Source organism: Pimephales promelas, chromosome 6 (assembly GCF_988280905.1).
Source record: "Pimephales promelas chromosome 6, fPimPro1.hap1.1, whole genome shotgun sequence".
NCBI classification, from domain to species: Eukaryota; Metazoa; Chordata; class Actinopteri; order Cypriniformes; family Leuciscidae; genus Pimephales; species Pimephales promelas.
Genome location: NC_142774.1, coordinates 8416835 through 8435000, shown reverse-complemented (window position 1 = coordinate 8435000; position 18166 = coordinate 8416835). Strand labels below are relative to the sequence as shown.

Below are 18166 nucleotides of genomic sequence, written 5' to 3'. Positions count from 1 at the left end.
AGAATTTAATTTTGTATAATCAAAATAAGAAGCAATTTTCAACTTCTTTTATGAGTTAAAGCAATGTAAAAACACGTTGTCATAACTTATTGATCATATCATTTTTGACAGTGTATTATTATTATATTAATTATTATTAATCAGTACTTGAATGTATAATTACACTGTAACAGAGACACCTTAAAAATAAAATGTAACCTATTCTAATTATTATAATAATTCATAGTTTAAATTATTTTGTTCAATGCTACAAAAAAAGGCTGTTGTCTACAAAGCGAACACGAGGCAAATTGTTCTCATTCTCTCAGATCAGCAAGTTTAGGCGTTGTTGCTCAATTTAGCAAATCACTGAGCGGATATGTCAAGTGGTGATTCACCGTTCTCCTGTTGCAGAACCTTCATTCTTTTGTCCTAACGCTCATAACGAATGAGAAATGTCAGTCAAAGCACAGACATTATCAATATTTAGCCCTTTGAGTTTTTCAAGTTGACCTTTATGAAATGTTAAATGATTGCACCGTTTCCATCACCGGACTGAGAGAGAAAAGGGCACGAGAGGTCAGTAAGACAAGATCTGGAGACAGGAGAGGGAGATAACAGAAGTGCCAAAGATATTCCGATGCTTTAATATTTTTTTTGTATGCAACAAGCCGTCATTCAGTGACACCACAGCCACCGGTGACTTCCTGAAGGAACATGAGGAATGTGTTAATCAGTCCAAACTGCTCTTATACAGTACAGAAAGCTCTGAATACTGTAGATGTAAATGGGTTTACATGAGTGTGAGTAAATGGTATCAGAATTTCCGTTTCATTGTGTGAACTGGTCCTTTAATGAGTGTGTTAGATCACATCTTAACGAGCTGTCCGTTTGTGTTGCATTTCCTTCTTGCTAAATCCCTCTCCAGTTGGATTTTGCACAATAAATTTGCTTTTAAATCCTCTAAGGCAATGGCAATACCCTGTTAAGGCTGGATTCTGGTTTTTGCTTACGAGACATTCTTCCCTCCATAACGATGCAGACCAAGTCGGATAAAATCACCTCTGTAAAGGGCGGTCTTGATTTAACAGCTCAGTTACAGCCCCTAAGTGAGGCTTTTCACACAAAGGTCTTTTTTTTTCTTTCTTATGTGTCTTATTACACATTTTCCCTGAGGCTGAGCCCAGATTGCGTTTTGTAAATGCGGTATACTATAAACACATGCTTCCTGTGATTATCAAACAGAATAATGTGAACTGCAAAGCTGATAATGTCAGGGCCGTCGGAAGGTTTGGAAAAAGTCCAAAAGGGCACATTATGAATCTTTTCAGCTTGCCTCACGAATATTAATTAGGTCATGCTTGCCCAGTGAAAGATAAGCGTCTGCTGGCCACAGTTGATCACCTGCTGAGGTTTAATCCGCCTACTTAAAAGTATGTACAGTACTGTTTTTGTGAAGAAAAAGACCCAAGCTTTGGGTCACAGGCCTACTACTTCGTCATAATTGTGTCACTGTTTAAACTGCCCTGTCAATTATCTTGTTACAGTTACAATCCTCCACATTCAATTAAATTTAATGTCCTATCATATCAGAGAGACACGTAGTAGTACGTGGAACTGCCAGTTGGGGGTCTTTTATGTCTAAAACTATCTATTTACCTTATACAACATCTTGCATCAAGGTTTGTTTGCCCGTGTCTCATTGTAAATCTTTCCTCAAGGAAGATCCCAGGCCTCCACATCTATGCAGCGATGCAGGACGAAAAAGAGCAAGAAATGATCCAGAGTCCAGTTTCTCCCACTGACAGCACACCCAGCTGCAGTTCTCAGAGAGAGCTGCTCACACCACTGGAACCTCTGGATACAGAGCCCAACACCCAGACCATCGGTGAGTGAGTACCTGCTGGATACCGTATCACATGCATCCCCTCTGATGCGTTTCCATTCATCACATGCCACTCAGATTCTCTCTTGTACTGAACTCATAGCTTGTATTCTTGAGAACAACAGATACCTAAGGGCCCTATCATACAGCCGGCGCAATGCGGCACCAGGTTTTTACTAGTTTCAGCCTGACGCAGTTATCATTTTTAAACAGCAAACGTTGTTTAAATGGTCTGCAAACGAGCTGTGTTCAGGCGCATTGTTGCTATTTTGAGGCAACTGAAATAGACTGTGCCACTGACCAACAAAAACCTGGTCTAAAGTCAATAGCGCAGTATTTTTTTTTTGTTAGACCCCTTTTCAGTCGGTAAACATGGTGATTTTTTTTTTGTGGGCGGAGCTTAGGTGGAGGCAGAACGATCCCTCTGGCCGCTTCACTCACTAGCTTGTTTTTTAACAATGACTGGAGAAAATCCGATTTTATCTTAATGTGTAAGGTCACTCAGTCTCCAGGGCCGCGATTGTTATTTCCAAAAGTTATTTTTAATGGACGGAACCAGATTGGCCGACCCGTACACGCTCACTCAATGCATGGACGATCTGACTGGATTAACGTTACGTTACCTCGGTTGAGTGGCCTGAAAATGATCGCAAAGAGAAACTGAGGGCATATAAATCTTTAGATGCCTATATGGTCCTGTACAAGATTTGTGTGTACGATCCGCAGTTCTGCCGAACCAGCGCCGAGGCGACGGCAATGTAAAGAGTGTCATTATGGTGACATATATTCATTTTTCATCAATTCCTGCACCAAACAACACAACAAGATGACATTTAATAATAGTAACAATAATTTAAGCTCCTTATTATGTAGCCGAATCTGTGCTGGTTTGTATTGGCCGCCTCCAGTTTTCACTTTGTTTTGCCTTCAGCTAGCGCCGTGACGTAACTGTGACGTTGGCGCAAAAGGGGTCTATTTAAAGAGCAAGTTAGTAACATGTGCCTATAATCGGGTTCACAACACACCAGGGACGAACTAGCCAAATATTACAAATAAAAGGATTACAATGCAAAATATTAATATCGCGTACATCAAGATGGAATCCGGTGGATGGTGGAATGGTGGAATCCGGCTTGTCCCGTTGATGGTCTGCTTGCGCGCTTTAACCTTGCGCACGAGCAGATCCGTTTCCTAGCTAGAGAAGTTTTACATTTTCCGCTTGCAAATTCCGTCATGTAAATAGCGAATCTGCCATAGCGCGAGCGCAACTGGATTTTAAAATGAATGATGAGTCGCTGATTGGGTTATTAGACGTTACGTCCAAAACACACACATTACTCATTAAGAGAATAGGGACAACCCTTTTAGACTATGCTGCGGCAGCGCAGTCTCATCCCAAGACGTCATACAACTGACGCTTTTGACCATACGTCAACATCCGCCGTTTTAGGATACCCTTTATCGTCGTTAGATGACTCTATGTAATCCTAACCCTACCCCAGACCTTAGACTTAGCCACGTCATCTAACTGACGCTAAAGGTAAAGCGTCAGTTGGATGACGCCCCAGGATCATCATCTAACGACGTTAAAGAGTACCCTAAAACGGCGGATGTTGACATTTCGTCAAAAGCGTCAGTTGTATGATGTCTTGGGATGAGACTGTGTTAGCTGCGGGGTGCACCGACCATTTTTCTTGTCGTTAAAGAGTAACTAAACACTTAACCAACTTTTTTTTAGTTAATCATCTGTAAGAATGGATCTTTATTAATACCAGTCATTGATTTGAGTAACTTTTTTGACATTTGTTTATAAAGTGTTCTAGTTCTACAATATATGGTGTAAAAACGTCTTAGTGCTGCCCTCTTCAGGTTGAACGGTGGCTACTGCAGTTGAATTTTCCTATTGGACGTTCTGCACTTCGTGACGTACACAGGTTTCAGCTCACCAAGTGAGCTACGACCTTGGCAGTATAAAAACCATCTTGTGTCGTCAAAACCACTGTAGGGAGTCAGGAATTGGAATTGCGAGTATTGAAAACGATCAGGATTGAGTGTTTTAGCATCTATTTCGTCCCCTCTGTCTCCGCTGGTGTCTGCCCACTTTTTCAGCATTTTCAAATATTGCTAGTGGGTGGAGTCAGGCTCTGACCAGGGGTTTAGTTACCCTTTAAACCAGCAAAAGGGGATTCGGACACATCCTAAGTGCGTTTTCGCCGTGTGCTTTAGACCATGCACTTAGATCAGGGATGGGCAACTTCAGTCCTGGAGGGCCACTGTCCAACAGAGTTTAGCTTTAACAATAATCAAACACACCTGAATGAGCTAAATCAAGATCTTTAGGATTACTAGAAAGTTACAGGCAGGTGATTTATTTTTTATTTATTTATTTTTTTAGTTACTAAACTCTGTAGGACAGTGGCCCCTCCAGGACCGACATTGCCCAACCCTGGCTTAGATCCTTAAAGTAGGGCCCTTTACATGTCACTCAGCTCAGTCTGCTTGTGTTAGGTAACTTCTTGTAAATGGCCTCACCAGATTTGTTGGAAAGGGTGGTCTTGTTGATTGCAGGCGTAAACATTGGTTGCTTGACATATGGTCCCTTGGTGATGCCTATAATAAATCAACAAAACAGCAAATGTCATGATGCATTTCAGCTTTCTAGGCTGCTATGTGAAGGTTGCCACTGTCAAATGACATTCTGTTGTTCGTTTCCCAGAATGCATCAAACCTCATCCACGCGTCAAATTCTCATCAGATCTTCCTACGTACATCGACGTTTGAACTCTAGACTCCGCCACGTCAAGGACTTTGGTCACGCGGACACAAAGGTTTCAAGCTTTATTCAGTACTTGTGCATGTTGGACATTAACTTTACTGTGCTCTGTGAATACTAGAACAAACTTTGTACAGCTTTTTTATATGTCTGTGTATTCAATAAATCATTTTTAATGCCGTTCATTTGTAAAGACGCCAGTGTGTATAAAGTTGGAGGGAAAGGCCAGCATGAGGGGTGGAAAATGAAAACGATTCTTGGTTAACTGTCCGTTTATTTTTTATTGTTACCAGTGGCAGTACAGTATTCATGAGAGTAAAACATGGATGTGTGACATTTTGGAAGTGTTTTAATAATAAACTGTACATTTATTAATGATTATTGTAAAACGAAACATTTCCTGGGTTTCATTTTGTAAAGCTATATTTAGCGCATCTGTACTTTACTTGTAACACAATAATATAGGTTTTATTATTTGACTCAGTTTTTTTTTTTTTTTTTTTTTTTTGCTTCTCTGCAATTTCAAAGTATTTTTCTCATAGTAAAATCAATTCTGTATTTCTAGGTAGAAATAACTGTTCGTTTACAGATACATTTTGTGTAAACGTCCATAAGACTTTGAGATACATGAGATATTTTGATTCATCATGGCAATTTCATACGTAAACAATTTTGTATGAAATAATTTGTGCACTCACAGGGGGTTACATGATTTATGTTTTGATTTTGCTTCTTTTTGCATTTAAATTCAGTCATGTCATACCAAAAGCTGACGGATATGAATGTATGAATGTGTAAGTACGTATTTAAATATTTAAGACTTTTTTCTTTTACTTTGCTCTCTTTATTTTTTAACAGTATAAAATCACAGGGAAGCGATGAGAAGATACTTTAACTAATAAATTGACTAGTACTATTCAGAAATCACTCAATACCAAAATAACGTCACGTACACCAGGCATTGCATTTTATGACAGATTATTTTATTTTACCTTGTATAGTTTGAAAATTGAAGACAGTTGGTAAATGACTAATTTGACTATTTAAATAGAACATTTTAATTTAAAAAATTCTATCAAAATACAGTTTGCATGGACCTGGGGCAACTATAAAATGACATAGAATTACATGATTATTTGCATTTTATTATTTATTTGTATTATTATTAATATTTACATGTAGCATCATAACTCATGAGCCAATGCATGTCCTCCTGTTTGTTATAATGGTGCTGTTACACACATGGCAGAGATCATGCTCCTCACATTATCTTTATGCTATCAACTGTCCACTATAGCATTTTTATGTATGGGATGCTTCCCATTTCTTCTCTTCTTTCAATATTTGAATATCAAGGTTATATTACAGCTATTGCCGTTTTTTCTATTATCATACATCAATGAATGTTATCTGTTATCATCTTTATTACACAAATGGAGACAGCATGTTTAAAAGGGAATTTTTAATGGATTATTTTATTTCAATTGTCCTTGCCCGTCACCTTTTGTACACTACCTATAAATATCGTGTCATAGCACTAGAGGATATTCATACCGAGACAATTCACTATGGACTTGATACAATCACAGTACAGATTATATTTTCATAATATCATGAGCGCTGCAGTCTGACGCTGTCTTTGGCATATGAGACGACGGACGACAAGACTCAAGTTATGAGTCGAAATTGTCAATCAAATGAGTGCAGGGCATTGTGGGTAGGGGGGAGGGGCTATAAAATGAGCAATAGCAATATAATTAAATTGTTTCTGCTAAAAGACACACAAAAAAAATTGACTAAATCAATATCTGAAGATCCAGAGTTAAAAAAAAAAAAACGACCTGATGGCTGCAGAGAAATACATTTTAATTCATTATTAAACTGAGTTGTACATTAAGATTGAAGACAGAGATTATATAACTGTTGTTAAACCACTGGCTACAAAACAAGACACTTTATGAGCTTTGACTGGACAGACTGTGGCAGCCAGGAAAAATCCAGCGCTGCCACTTTACTCTTAAGAGTGAGGAAGATTATTTTTGTAGAAGACGAGTTTTATTACTGTAAAGATTTTATATATCTATATATATTAATATATATATAAAAAAATGTAGGTGTCATGTTTTTTTTGTTTTGTTTTTATATATACATATACATATATACAGTATCTCTTTCTTTGACCTCAACTCTGTGCAGTGTTGAATTGTTTCTGTTTGGTGCAATCGTATTTATTAAATGAAATCAGTCCCTGTAATTGTGTTTTGATTTTCTTACAGTATTTGTAAAAACATTATGTAATTTGCTGAAGTAACCTTTAAATCATAGATAATAAAGTACCGATCAGTCAAATGGTCTATGTTTTTATTTGAAGCTATGTATGTGTACACTCTGTAAAAAATTTCATTGATTTTAAAAGTAGTCTAATGCTCACCAAGACTGCATTTATTTGGTCAAAATACAGTAATACTGTGAAATATTCTATGTGGATATACTTTAAAATGAAATTTATTCCTGTGAATTTTCATCATCATCACTCAGTGTCACGTGATCCTTCAGAAATCATTCTGATTTGATTTGCTGCTCAACAAAAATTTCTTATCAGTATCAGTAATGAGAACAGTTGTGCTGCTTAATATTTTAGTGTAAACTGTCATATTTTTTGATTCTCTGATGAAAAGAAAGCATTGATTTGAAATTGACATATTTTAGAGATGTCCTTGAGATATTTTGAGATACCCCGACATTTGTGCTTTTTTCAGTTGCTTATAAACATATTAATGGCACAGGTGAAATTACACTATATTTAGCAGTAACAGGGCTACCATAATATGTGAGCAACATGTACATGTGTGTGTTTTTGAGAGAATATTGTTTATGCGTGGTTATTGAAGAAAAAAATAATGGATGTTGTGGCCTAGAGTTTTTTTTTTTTTTCTCTCTCTCTCTCTTCTCACAGTGATCTGAAAATCATCCTTCAAATCGTTAACATAAAACTGTGAATTAGGTTATATTGTGAAAAACACTTTTTTTTGTTTTTTTGTTTGCCAAGGCAATATGCGAATGGACGTGAACAGGCCAGCCCTCATTATGTATAATTAGGTGATTCTCACCTGAGAGAGACAAAGACACGCATAATAATGCGCCTTTCATTCAGGTGAGTCAGACAAGAAAAAAATATATTTGAAAAAAAGATAAAAAGGACAAAATACATACATATATACATATGTATGTATATATACATACGTATGTATAAAATCAAAATATATATGAAATTCAAAAACCATTTTTAGTCACAACTGCACTGTAAAAAAAATATTGTTGGTTTAACTTAAAAAAGTAAGTAACCTGGGTTGCCTTAAAAATTTAAGTTGATTGAACTGGAAAAAGTGAGTTAATACAATGAAGTAGATTAATTTAACCATCAGAAACTCAAAATAATAAGTCATCTCAACTAAATAAATTATTATGAAGTTGATTTGACAAAAGAAAATATGTTGTGATAACAAATCTTGAAAATATTTTTCCATGGAAACAAATCCTGGTCAAATGGGTTATATGGGCCATAGTGGAGAATTGGTTCAAAGTTGGAAACATTTAAAAATAAAATTATTTTTCCAAATAAAGTATTATTTTTAAATTAGGCCAATCCATTTGATCAAAGTTTAGGATTCAATATTTTGCTTGCATTGTATAACAGTTGATTAGTTTATTTTTGACAAAACATACTATATATTTAACATATGAGCAGAAACTGTCTAACTAAAGCTTATTTGATGTTTATTTTAAAGTGAAAACTTTATAATCTATTTTGTCTGTGTACAGTATCTCTCAACATGCTATAGTTAAGATGATTTCTGCCCCCTTCTAGAGAAAAGAATGCGAGAAGTGAGCAACCGTACGGTTTTGCGACAGCGCAGCTAGAGAGAGAGTTAACTGGAAGGCACATGAGACTGCAGATTAAGGAGCAATCAATGTAACCAGAGCTCTACTGACATCTCAAGGTAACTTTCAACGGCGCCCGGGGAACTGTATGAGTGTGTTTGTGCGTGTTCCTGTTATGCAATTGCAGCCAAGGGCACAACTAATTCAAGCCTAATGATTCATTTCGAATTTCTTCATAAAAATGATGCCCTCACGACAAAGCATTAGGCGGTCAACGCACCTCTTGTGTACAAATACAAGTTTATCAGAGGCCTGTCTCCTCCAGGATAATAACCAGCTCAATCCACTCCCTGTGGGTTCGTACTGTAGTTACTCCAAGGACATTAGACTCAATCTTCCTCTGGTGATTCGTGTGCGTCTACAGCGAACAGTGTCCACCGCTGGCATCTCTGCTCACAGCCCTTCGACTCACCACGTTTAATTACCTTTGGAAAGAAAGACCAGCGGGAGAGAGAAAGAAACACACACACACAAACCAAAGGGGAAACTTAGTAATTCATTTCATATGCCTACATAGGCCTGTTAAAATCCAAACTAATTACAAACTATGTGAAAGGAGCTCTTTCATTGATAGGCAATGTAACATTGTAAAGTGCCAATCATTTGCAGGTGTTTTATGTCAAATTGCATTTGGTTTCATAGGACAGTATGAATGTGCTTCTCTATAAAATGTAATTCTATCAAGCTGCCTGGGTTTCCCAATAACATTGCAAATTATGCTTTTAATATCACTGGTAAATAGCTGGGTTTCAGTCACGTGATTATGATGACGGTCGGAATTCAGATGGAGGGCAGGGAGTGAAAGTACGGAGCCCCCCTAGTCCCACTTTGGCAAAAAAAAAAAAAAATAATAATTATAACTATCTTGTGGCCTCAAGATACTATCTCGTGGACTCAAGATACTAACTTGTGGCCTCAAAATAGTAACTTGTGGCCTCAAGATAGAGTTAGTATCTTGAGGCCACAAGTTACTATCTTGAGGCCACAAAATAGTTATATATATATATATATATATATATATATATATATATATATATATATATATATATATATATATATATTTTTTTTTTTTTTTTTTTGCCAAAGTGGGACTAGGGGGGCTTCGTATGAAAGGGATAGTTCACTTTGAAATTAATTTTTGGTATGTTTTAGCTTACCTCAAGGGCATCCAAGATGTAGGTGTCTTTGTTTCCACAGTAGTTTCAATTTTGATATTTTTCGGTCAAACCGCTGTTGTCTATCAGTCATTTAATGGATGTTTAGGGGGTTCTCCCTCGGTTCACCTCAAAGAGCATGCACAGAGAAGTCAAAATTAAACATGATTTAATGACTCGTAAATGTAAGTACACATTGATGGCCTAAGACACGGAGCGAGCAGTTTGTGTGAGAAAGCGAACAGTATTTACATCGTTTTTACCTCGTGTAACCACAGCCATGTCCAACTGATCTGACGGCACGGGTGCTTCGGTCAGAAATTTCGGAAGTTTTACCTTTCGCTAAACATATTTAGATATACCGAAATCGTCTTCCATTGTGATTTCCTGTATATCTAAATATGTTTAGTGAAAGGTAAAACTTCCGAATTTTGTTGTTATTCGTCATAAAGAGGAGCTATTGTTATTTACTGAATTGAAATGTTTTCCTGCCCTCGACGCGGTAGATTACAGCAACTAAGTGACTCTTACAGACATACTTTGACTTTACAACGTTCGGAAACATTACACGTTACACAAACAGTCACTTAAGTTGTATTAACTCACCTTTGACGAAGTGATCACTAACGTTACACACACGGCCATTTTCCCATTCGCAGACATAGGACGGTTTGCAAGCCGTTTTTCCAGAGTTTTTCGGTCAATTTCTTCCATTTTCCCGCCTTATGAACAACAACTTTTGGTACACGATAAAAACTCCTTGTGGTTTGATCGATTCAAGTAACCAAATGACCCAAAACCCAGCCATTTTGAGTTCACTTCCTGCCCTCCGTTTGTATTTCGCGCCACCCATGGCAACGCAGTGGCGTGATGTCATATGAAAACAAGCTATTTGACCATTTGAATGCATCCTTGCTGAATAAAACTATTAAATGCAATTAAATTAAATAAGCCGCCCTTGGTGATACTTTCAAAAACCTGAAAAAATGTATTATTACTAATATAAATTAACTCATTATTCCACAATTTTGGGGAGTTATATGTGCGAGTTAAGTCAAGACAGAGAGAAAGACAGCATCAATACTTATCCAGCCATTCACTTCATTAACTTCCCATCTCTCCCTGGGGACAGATTGCATTCTCTAGAGGTTAACGCAGGCCAGCAAAGAGAAAGTCACTCTCTTCTCCAGACTGATTTGCAATGGTCTGTTGATAATTGGCATTCAGGAAAGCTGTATTTGATTAGGAGGTCCAGGGGTACGCTTCACTTCTGGAGACTCGATCACACACTCTCCTTGTTCTTACGCCCACTGGCAAGGCGACGATGATCATTTCATGAGCATATTCCCTTCATCAATGATTAATCTGTGTTACTTATGCAGCAGAACAGAGCAAAAAGTTTATTTTAATGAGAAGGAAAGAGCTGAAATAAAAGCTGAGGCCTTAAAGGAGGCAGAAGGAAATGAAAACGGACTGCAAACGCACCCTTGTGGGACACCCTGCTTTTTCCGAAGCAAAATGGATTATATGTTTCTAATGAATGTACACTGAACCTTATGTTTGGCCTGATTGATTACCATGCTCAGTAGAACCGCAAAATAAGCAAACTCCAAATGATGCATACTTACTGTAGGTAAACGGCTGATTACTCATTAATTTGCTTGTGCAGTTTTTAATAAAACCCAGAGCTGGAGAACTGAATCGTTTCTATGCAACCTGTAAAATTCTCATGTATTGATCAAACTGGTTCTTTGTATTTGCACAATGAAACACAAACTGTGGCAGAAAGGGTTATTAAAACCACGCTCCAGTGGAGTGTAATCAGCATACACTTTGCTGACATCATGATTGCAGTAATTAACTTCACCCTTTAAATATTTGCCTATCAGTAGCATACTAGAAGAAACCTGTAGGATGAACGTTAAATCATATTCAAAACCCATTTTATTTAAGTAATGCTTCGAAGTTAAAAGGGGTGTTCGATGAGAAAAATGGACGGGGCTTGATGTTATCCATTGGGAATTGATTGGATTGTGAAAACTCAGCACTCCATATCAGAATAATGTGCAGAGAAAGCTGGACGTTATCTCTATATGAAGTGGTTGGATGGGCAGGGAGTTTAGTGACATCAGAAGTGGACATTTGATGGAAGATTAAACATAAACCTTTTTTTTTTTTTTTTTTTTTTTTTAAATAAATCATGCTTGGTAAGACCAGAAATGTTTTGTAGCCCTCAAGGTCATGGGTCTATACGACCCCAATCGACTTTTACTTAATAATAAAAAAAAAGGTTCCCTTCATCTCAGTGGAATAAGATTTTGACTTTTCATACATTTTCATACACATATCTATACACACAAAACTGGGCTTGAATCAGTTGTTCTGAAGGTGTGTAAAAAAAAAAAAAAAAAATGTTTACACGAATGGTCTTTGGGGTCAATATGACCCCACATTGAAATGAATGGGAAATGTAAAAAAAAAATATATATATATATATATATATATATATACACACACACTGTATATATATTTTCATATGCAAGCTAATGGTGTAGTTGATGAATTGTGTGGTATATGGATACAAAAGTACTTTATATCTCCAAAAACACAGCATTGATTAATAGATGAGAAGTTAAATATATATATATATATATATATATATATATATATATATATATATTATTTGTATGATTAAACTTTTTTTTTATTATTAATCGATTGTTGGGGTCGACCCCGAAGCCCAGAAGTGTAAGACCATTTAAGTTAAAAAAACAAAAAAAGGTTGATTTTGAACTTTTTTGTTGTTCATAAACTTTTTAACAAATGGTTAGTTTCAAGAGCCACTTTACAGCACATATACTATTACTAAACACATCAGAACAGCATCAAAAGAAAATATGTAATTTAGTCTAGCTTTCCAAGTGGATACCCCAGGCTTTACATTTATATTTATAAGAAAAGAAAGATTTATTAAACTGGCTATACCTGCATTACAGTATAAGCACAGCACTCTTAATTAAATAAAAGCTCATAAACCCTTTGACACTGTCATCCTCATTAGATTGTTTATTTTGTGAAGTTACATTTTTTTGGGGAATAACACACCATTTAGAAAGTATATAAGTATAGTATATAAATGACTTTACGCCTTACGATGACTTAGCTCTAATCAACGCCATTTATCACAGCCGTGTGAATGTAAACACTCGCACCAGATTCTGTTATTCATTTTGCTCAGTGAGGACATTGGAGAATGATTTATTTGATAATTGCATCATAAGACCATAATTCGTACTTATCCAAAATATCAGGGGATGGATTATACGGAGTAGTTGCATAATGCATTCCACTTGAAACAGCTGTGATTGCATTATGTCCCGAAATATGATGTATGATAGTTTGCTGAAACTTACTTTAACTTTCTTCCCCATGCATCAGTTGCAGTACCAAGTGTTCTCCACAGGGGGAGATGCAGGACCACCTGCACATGTTCATCTTTCACAGAACTGACTGTTGGAGAAAGAAAAAAAAAAGTGGCAAGTGGTGGGCATTGGTTTTGTCGTTCTCCCCCAGCCTGTCTTACAGATATGTCTCCCTTCATTTAAATAACAATTACTGTCAAATCATGCATCAGTTGCTTCCCTTAACCTGCTGAAAATACATGAGGACAGAAATATCTATAAGGCCAAGAGACAAGAGACAGTATATGCAGGCGAACCACAAACAACTCTTAAGGGGACATTGTAATCATAACCTATAGGTGAAGTGACAAAAAAATGTGGGAGTTCTTCTCCTTCTGCAGTTTGAGAAGTTTTGTACCTCTAACTCTTCATTCTGACACAGCGTGAGGAAAAAGGTGCTGTCCTAGTCTTTAATTGGCAGAATGGTGCCATTTTTGACATCAGCCATAAAATGGATTTTAACAGAGCAATTTTTTTCAATGTTAAAATACTTCCTCCTGTTCCAGCTTAACATGCACAGACAACTGTAAGTAGTTCAGAGGTGGCATTTCTCCAAAAGAATATTTTTGTGGTGCTATCAAAACATTTCTGTTCGTTCCCAACCGGCTGTCACAGCAACATATGCTTAAACTGAAGCCTGAGTTTGGGGTAGAGGTATATGTTTGTCCAACAGAAGATGGGGAAACGTGTGTTAATGCATGACATTAATCAAATGTGTCAGTAAAGACAAAAATGAAAGGGGTGATGAACTGAGAATTCAAATTTTCCTTGAGCTTTTGACATCTAAGATTTCATATCCTTTAAGTTTCAGAACTGAAAACGTCCTTGTTAGTCCAATAAAAGCTTTTATTGACACCAGGCTCAGCAGACGACTTGTTTTTCAAAGTGGGGAACTATGACGTCAAAGAGGATAAAACACCACCCCCGCAGAAGAAGATCAACGCCTACTTCAACACGGCCCACTGATTCGCACACTACACGCATAGCTAAAGAACATAGATGCCTACCTCGTGATGACAAACCGGATTGAGCCATTTTACAACATTGGACGTTTTTATAACAATTTCCCCCAAGTGCATCGACAGGTGAGTCGAAACTCATTATAATATGCAAAACTGTTATCCACTCACAGCAGTGGGCGTTTACTTCCAAGTCTTCAGTGCGAGACGCCCATAAAAACCGAGCGTTTTTCAGCTAGGTTGGAAAATAGCCTATTACTTATTAATTTAATGTTTTTGAATGTAAAAACCAAGCGAACGTCATAAGTTGACCTCAGACAACAATATAATAAAATTAAAAAAGCCAGTTCATGACCGCTTTAATGTTAAAAAAGTTTTCTCAAAGGAATCCTAAAAAGAAACAGTTTGAAATAACACTACTGTTCAATAAACTTTTGAACGGTAGTGAAATGCAGTTTTTCTCAGTCGCTTTGGTACATTTCTCAGATCAGAATTGAAATTCTCAAAACTACCTGTTCAATCTTCACTTCGTGTCACTTGTGCACATCAAAAACGCAGTTTCTCATTTCTTTGAACAAGTTGCAAATGCTTTGGTACGTCCATGCAAATGATTATGTACAATTTTCTGCTGTTTCCTATGTCATGCTGATCAAAATGTATGAATAGTCTCACCCTCACAACATTTAGCCATTAGTTCATAGCATACATCTTTACATGCAAAATGGTTGAGAAAATATGTCAAGCATATTTATATACATTTCCATTAGACTTTTTTTTTCTAAATCTGTCCTGTTCACATTTCTACTTTTTTTCTCTTTGTGCTATGCAGTGCTGTCTTCTCCTTTCTGTAAATTAAGCTTATGATAAAATGCAGAACATTTACAAAAATGCACGATTGCCATCCAAAGAAGCCAGGATGTAAACAGAATTTTATTTAAAACAGAAATCTCTAGTGATGCAGTGCCATGGATTTGCATTCTGCAAATAGCAAATTGAGTTCAGCACAGATTTTTGGGGTGTGTTTCCTCCATTATCTAATTTGCATAATTTCTTTAGTAAATTGGTTGCTAAAATAGACAGCATGTTCCCAAACAAGCCTTTGTTCCTGGTGCATTCTCCCCTACGATTTACAACAACAGTTCATAAAGCTGCATGCTATGTGTGGAAGGATGATGAGAAGATGGTGTGTAGGGAAAAAAATAATACTTCCAAATCTAATCTGGGCTTCGCCTTAAGGCATATGAGAGACTGGGGAAAGATTCTGGGATTCTAAAAATGAACTTTCTTGGCCTGAGTGGTAAGCGCTATGTTTAGTGCAAACTGAAAGGAGCACATCACCCTGAGAATATAATCCTCCTAACAGTGAAGTATGCTGGATGAAGCATCACTCTTTATGGGGAAAACTCATAAAGGTAGAAGGAAGAATGGATGGAGCTAACTCCAGAAATATCTCATAGGATAAAGTGCTGCAATCAGCAAGAACGCTGGCACTTTAAAGACACTTCATCTTCCCACAGCACCTGAAACATACAGTAAAAGCCACAATGGAGTGACTTTAAAGGAAAAAAAAAAGGTTAATCGTCTCTAGTGGCCCTGCCAGAATCTAGACATCGGTTTTATTGAGCATCGCTGGAACGATTTAAAGATTGCGGTTCACGATCGATCTCCATCCGACCTGATGTAACCTGAGGAATTCTGAAGAAGAATGGGAAGAGTGACATATTTCACTGCCAAGATGTGTAACACTCAGACTGTTGTGGAGAAATGCCATCTCTTTCTTGGAAATGACGCTCAAGAGGCAGTGTTTCAGAAGTCAAAATAAGACTTTATTGAACAAAGTAACAACGCCGAGATGCCACAGGACATCTGAATTTGTCTCTGGCCAGGGTGCCATTGTAGTTCATTGTGTAGTTCTCTTATCTGTTATTTCACAATTGCCAAGTGACTTCATTCTCTGGTAAGATTTACCCCTCCTGTTTCCCACCATTAAGTTTTACTTCTACTGTCTCTCTATTTGTGGACCCTGCCAATTGATGGTCAACCCTTTCTCGGAGGCAAGATGTAACATTTTACAAGGATAATCAATTCTTTCCCAGAGCCTTCAAGTGAAATAATGGTCTTATTCTTTGACAGTCACTTGTTGTTTACTGAAAAAACTCAAAAACTGGAGACACAAGACTTTCTCAGATGCATCTGACCTTTGTAATAATTATTTCTCATGGTCACGTACTGTAGGCTATAGGACCTTCAAAACACGTTTGGCTTTTATAGTATTCAACCTAGTTCAGACATCTATGATAATCTCATACACACTCTTAAAATTGGCAAACAAAGTTCAATGAAAAACCTTTATCATCCTTGGAACACAAAATGTTCTTTATATTGGGGAAAAAAGGTAGGATATATAAAAAAAGTTGCACACTCTAATATTTTGTTGGACCACCTTTAATTTTGAATACAGCATGTATTCGCCATGGCATTGTTTTGATCATCTTTTGCAATGTCTCAAGTTTTATTTCAGTCCTGAGTTTTAATAATTTTTCGAGATCTTGTGTTGATGATGGGAGAGGCAAACTACAACGTAAAGTCTTCTCCAGCACATCTCAAAGATCCTCAACGGGGTTAAGTCTCATGGCCCTCTATCAGAATCCAGAGTTTTGGGAAGAATGGAGAAACTTAATTTTTCACCCGAAAAAAACTAAACGAAAGGGATTCTGGGATTCTGGACACTGTCGTTTTTTTTTTCGGGTTGAATTTTTGAGTTTCGATATCTCAGCTCTGGAAGGGGCTAGAGCCTCCATTTTTTCACTCGGGTCTAAGTCTCATGGCCCTCTATCATAATCCAGAGTTTTGAGAAGATTGGAGAAACTTAATTTTTCGCCCGAAAAAAACAAAAAACGTAAGGGGTACCACTGTCGTTTTTTTTTTCGGGCCGAATTTTTGAGTTTCGATATCTCAGCTCTGGAAGGGGCTAGAGCCTCCATTTTTGCACTCAGGTCTGAGTCTCATGGTCCTCTATCAGAATCCAGAGTTTTGGGAAGATTGGAGAAACTTAATTTTTCGCCCGAAAAAAAAAAACCATAAGGGGTACCACTGTGGTTTTTTTTTCGGGCCGAATTTTTGAGTTTCTATAACTTAGCTCTGGAAGGGGCTAGAGCCTCCATTTTTGCACTCAGGTCTAAGTCTCATGGCCCTCTATCAGAATCCAGAGTTTTGGGAAGATTGGAGAAATTTAATTTTTCACCCGAAAAAAAAAAAAAACATAAGGGGTACCACTGTCGTTTTTTTTTTTTTTTCGGGCCGAATTTTTGAGTTTCGATATCTCAGCTCTGGAAGGGACTAGAGCCTCCATTTTTGCACTCAGGTCTAAGTCTCATGGCCCTCTATCAGAATCCAGAGTTTTGGGAAGATTGGAGAAACTTAATTTTTCGCCCGAAAAAAAAAAACGTAAGGGGTACCACTGTTGTTGTTTTTTTTTCGGGCCGAATTTTTGAGTTTCGATATCTCAGCTCTGGAAGGGGCTAGAGCCTCCATTTTTTCACTCAGGTCTAAGTCTTATGGCCCTCTATCAGAATCCAGAGTTTTGGGAAGATTGGAGAAACTTAATTTTTCACCCGAAAAAAAAAACGTAAGGGGTACCACTGTCGGTTTTTTTTTGGGCCGAATTTTTGAGTTTCGATATCTCAGCTCTGGAAGGGGCTAGAGCCTCCTTTTTTTCACTCAGGTCTAAGTCTCATGGCCCTCTATCATAATCCAGAGTTTTGGGAAGAATGGAGAAACTTAATTTTTCACCTGAAAAAAAAAAACGTAAGGGGTACCACTGTCGTTTTTTTTTCGGGCTGAATTTTTGAGTTTCGATATCTCAGCTCTGGAAGGGGCTAGAGCCTCCATTTTTGCACTCAGGTCTAAGTCTCATGGCCCTCTATCAGAATCCAGAGTTTTGGGAAGATTGGAGAAACTAAATTTTTCGCCCGAAAAAAAAAAACGTAAGGGGTACCACTGTCGTTTTTTTT

The 18166-nt window shown here is 37.2% G+C and overlaps 1 protein-coding gene across 7 annotated transcripts in view; it reads left to right on the top strand.

Annotated features, from left to right (window-relative positions):
- The window catches only part of sorcs1 (sortilin-related VPS10 domain containing receptor 1), a 242033-nt gene extending 235047 nt beyond the window's left edge, over positions 1-6986 (top strand). For 5 of the 7 annotated variants that reach the window (XM_089132050.1, XM_039688446.2, XM_039688431.2 and 2 more), the window contains 2 exons: positions 1701-1867; positions 4581-6986. In XM_089132050.1, the coding sequence (XP_088988176.1) occupies positions 1701-1867; positions 4581-4645 (232 nt within the window). In that variant the 3' untranslated portion in view covers positions 4646-6986. The remainder of the gene's footprint in view (positions 1-1700; positions 1868-4580) is intronic. The other 2 variants (XR_016168816.1, XR_016168815.1) reach the window with 1 other exon arrangement.
- The last annotated feature ends 11180 nt before the right edge of the window (positions 6987-18166 follow it).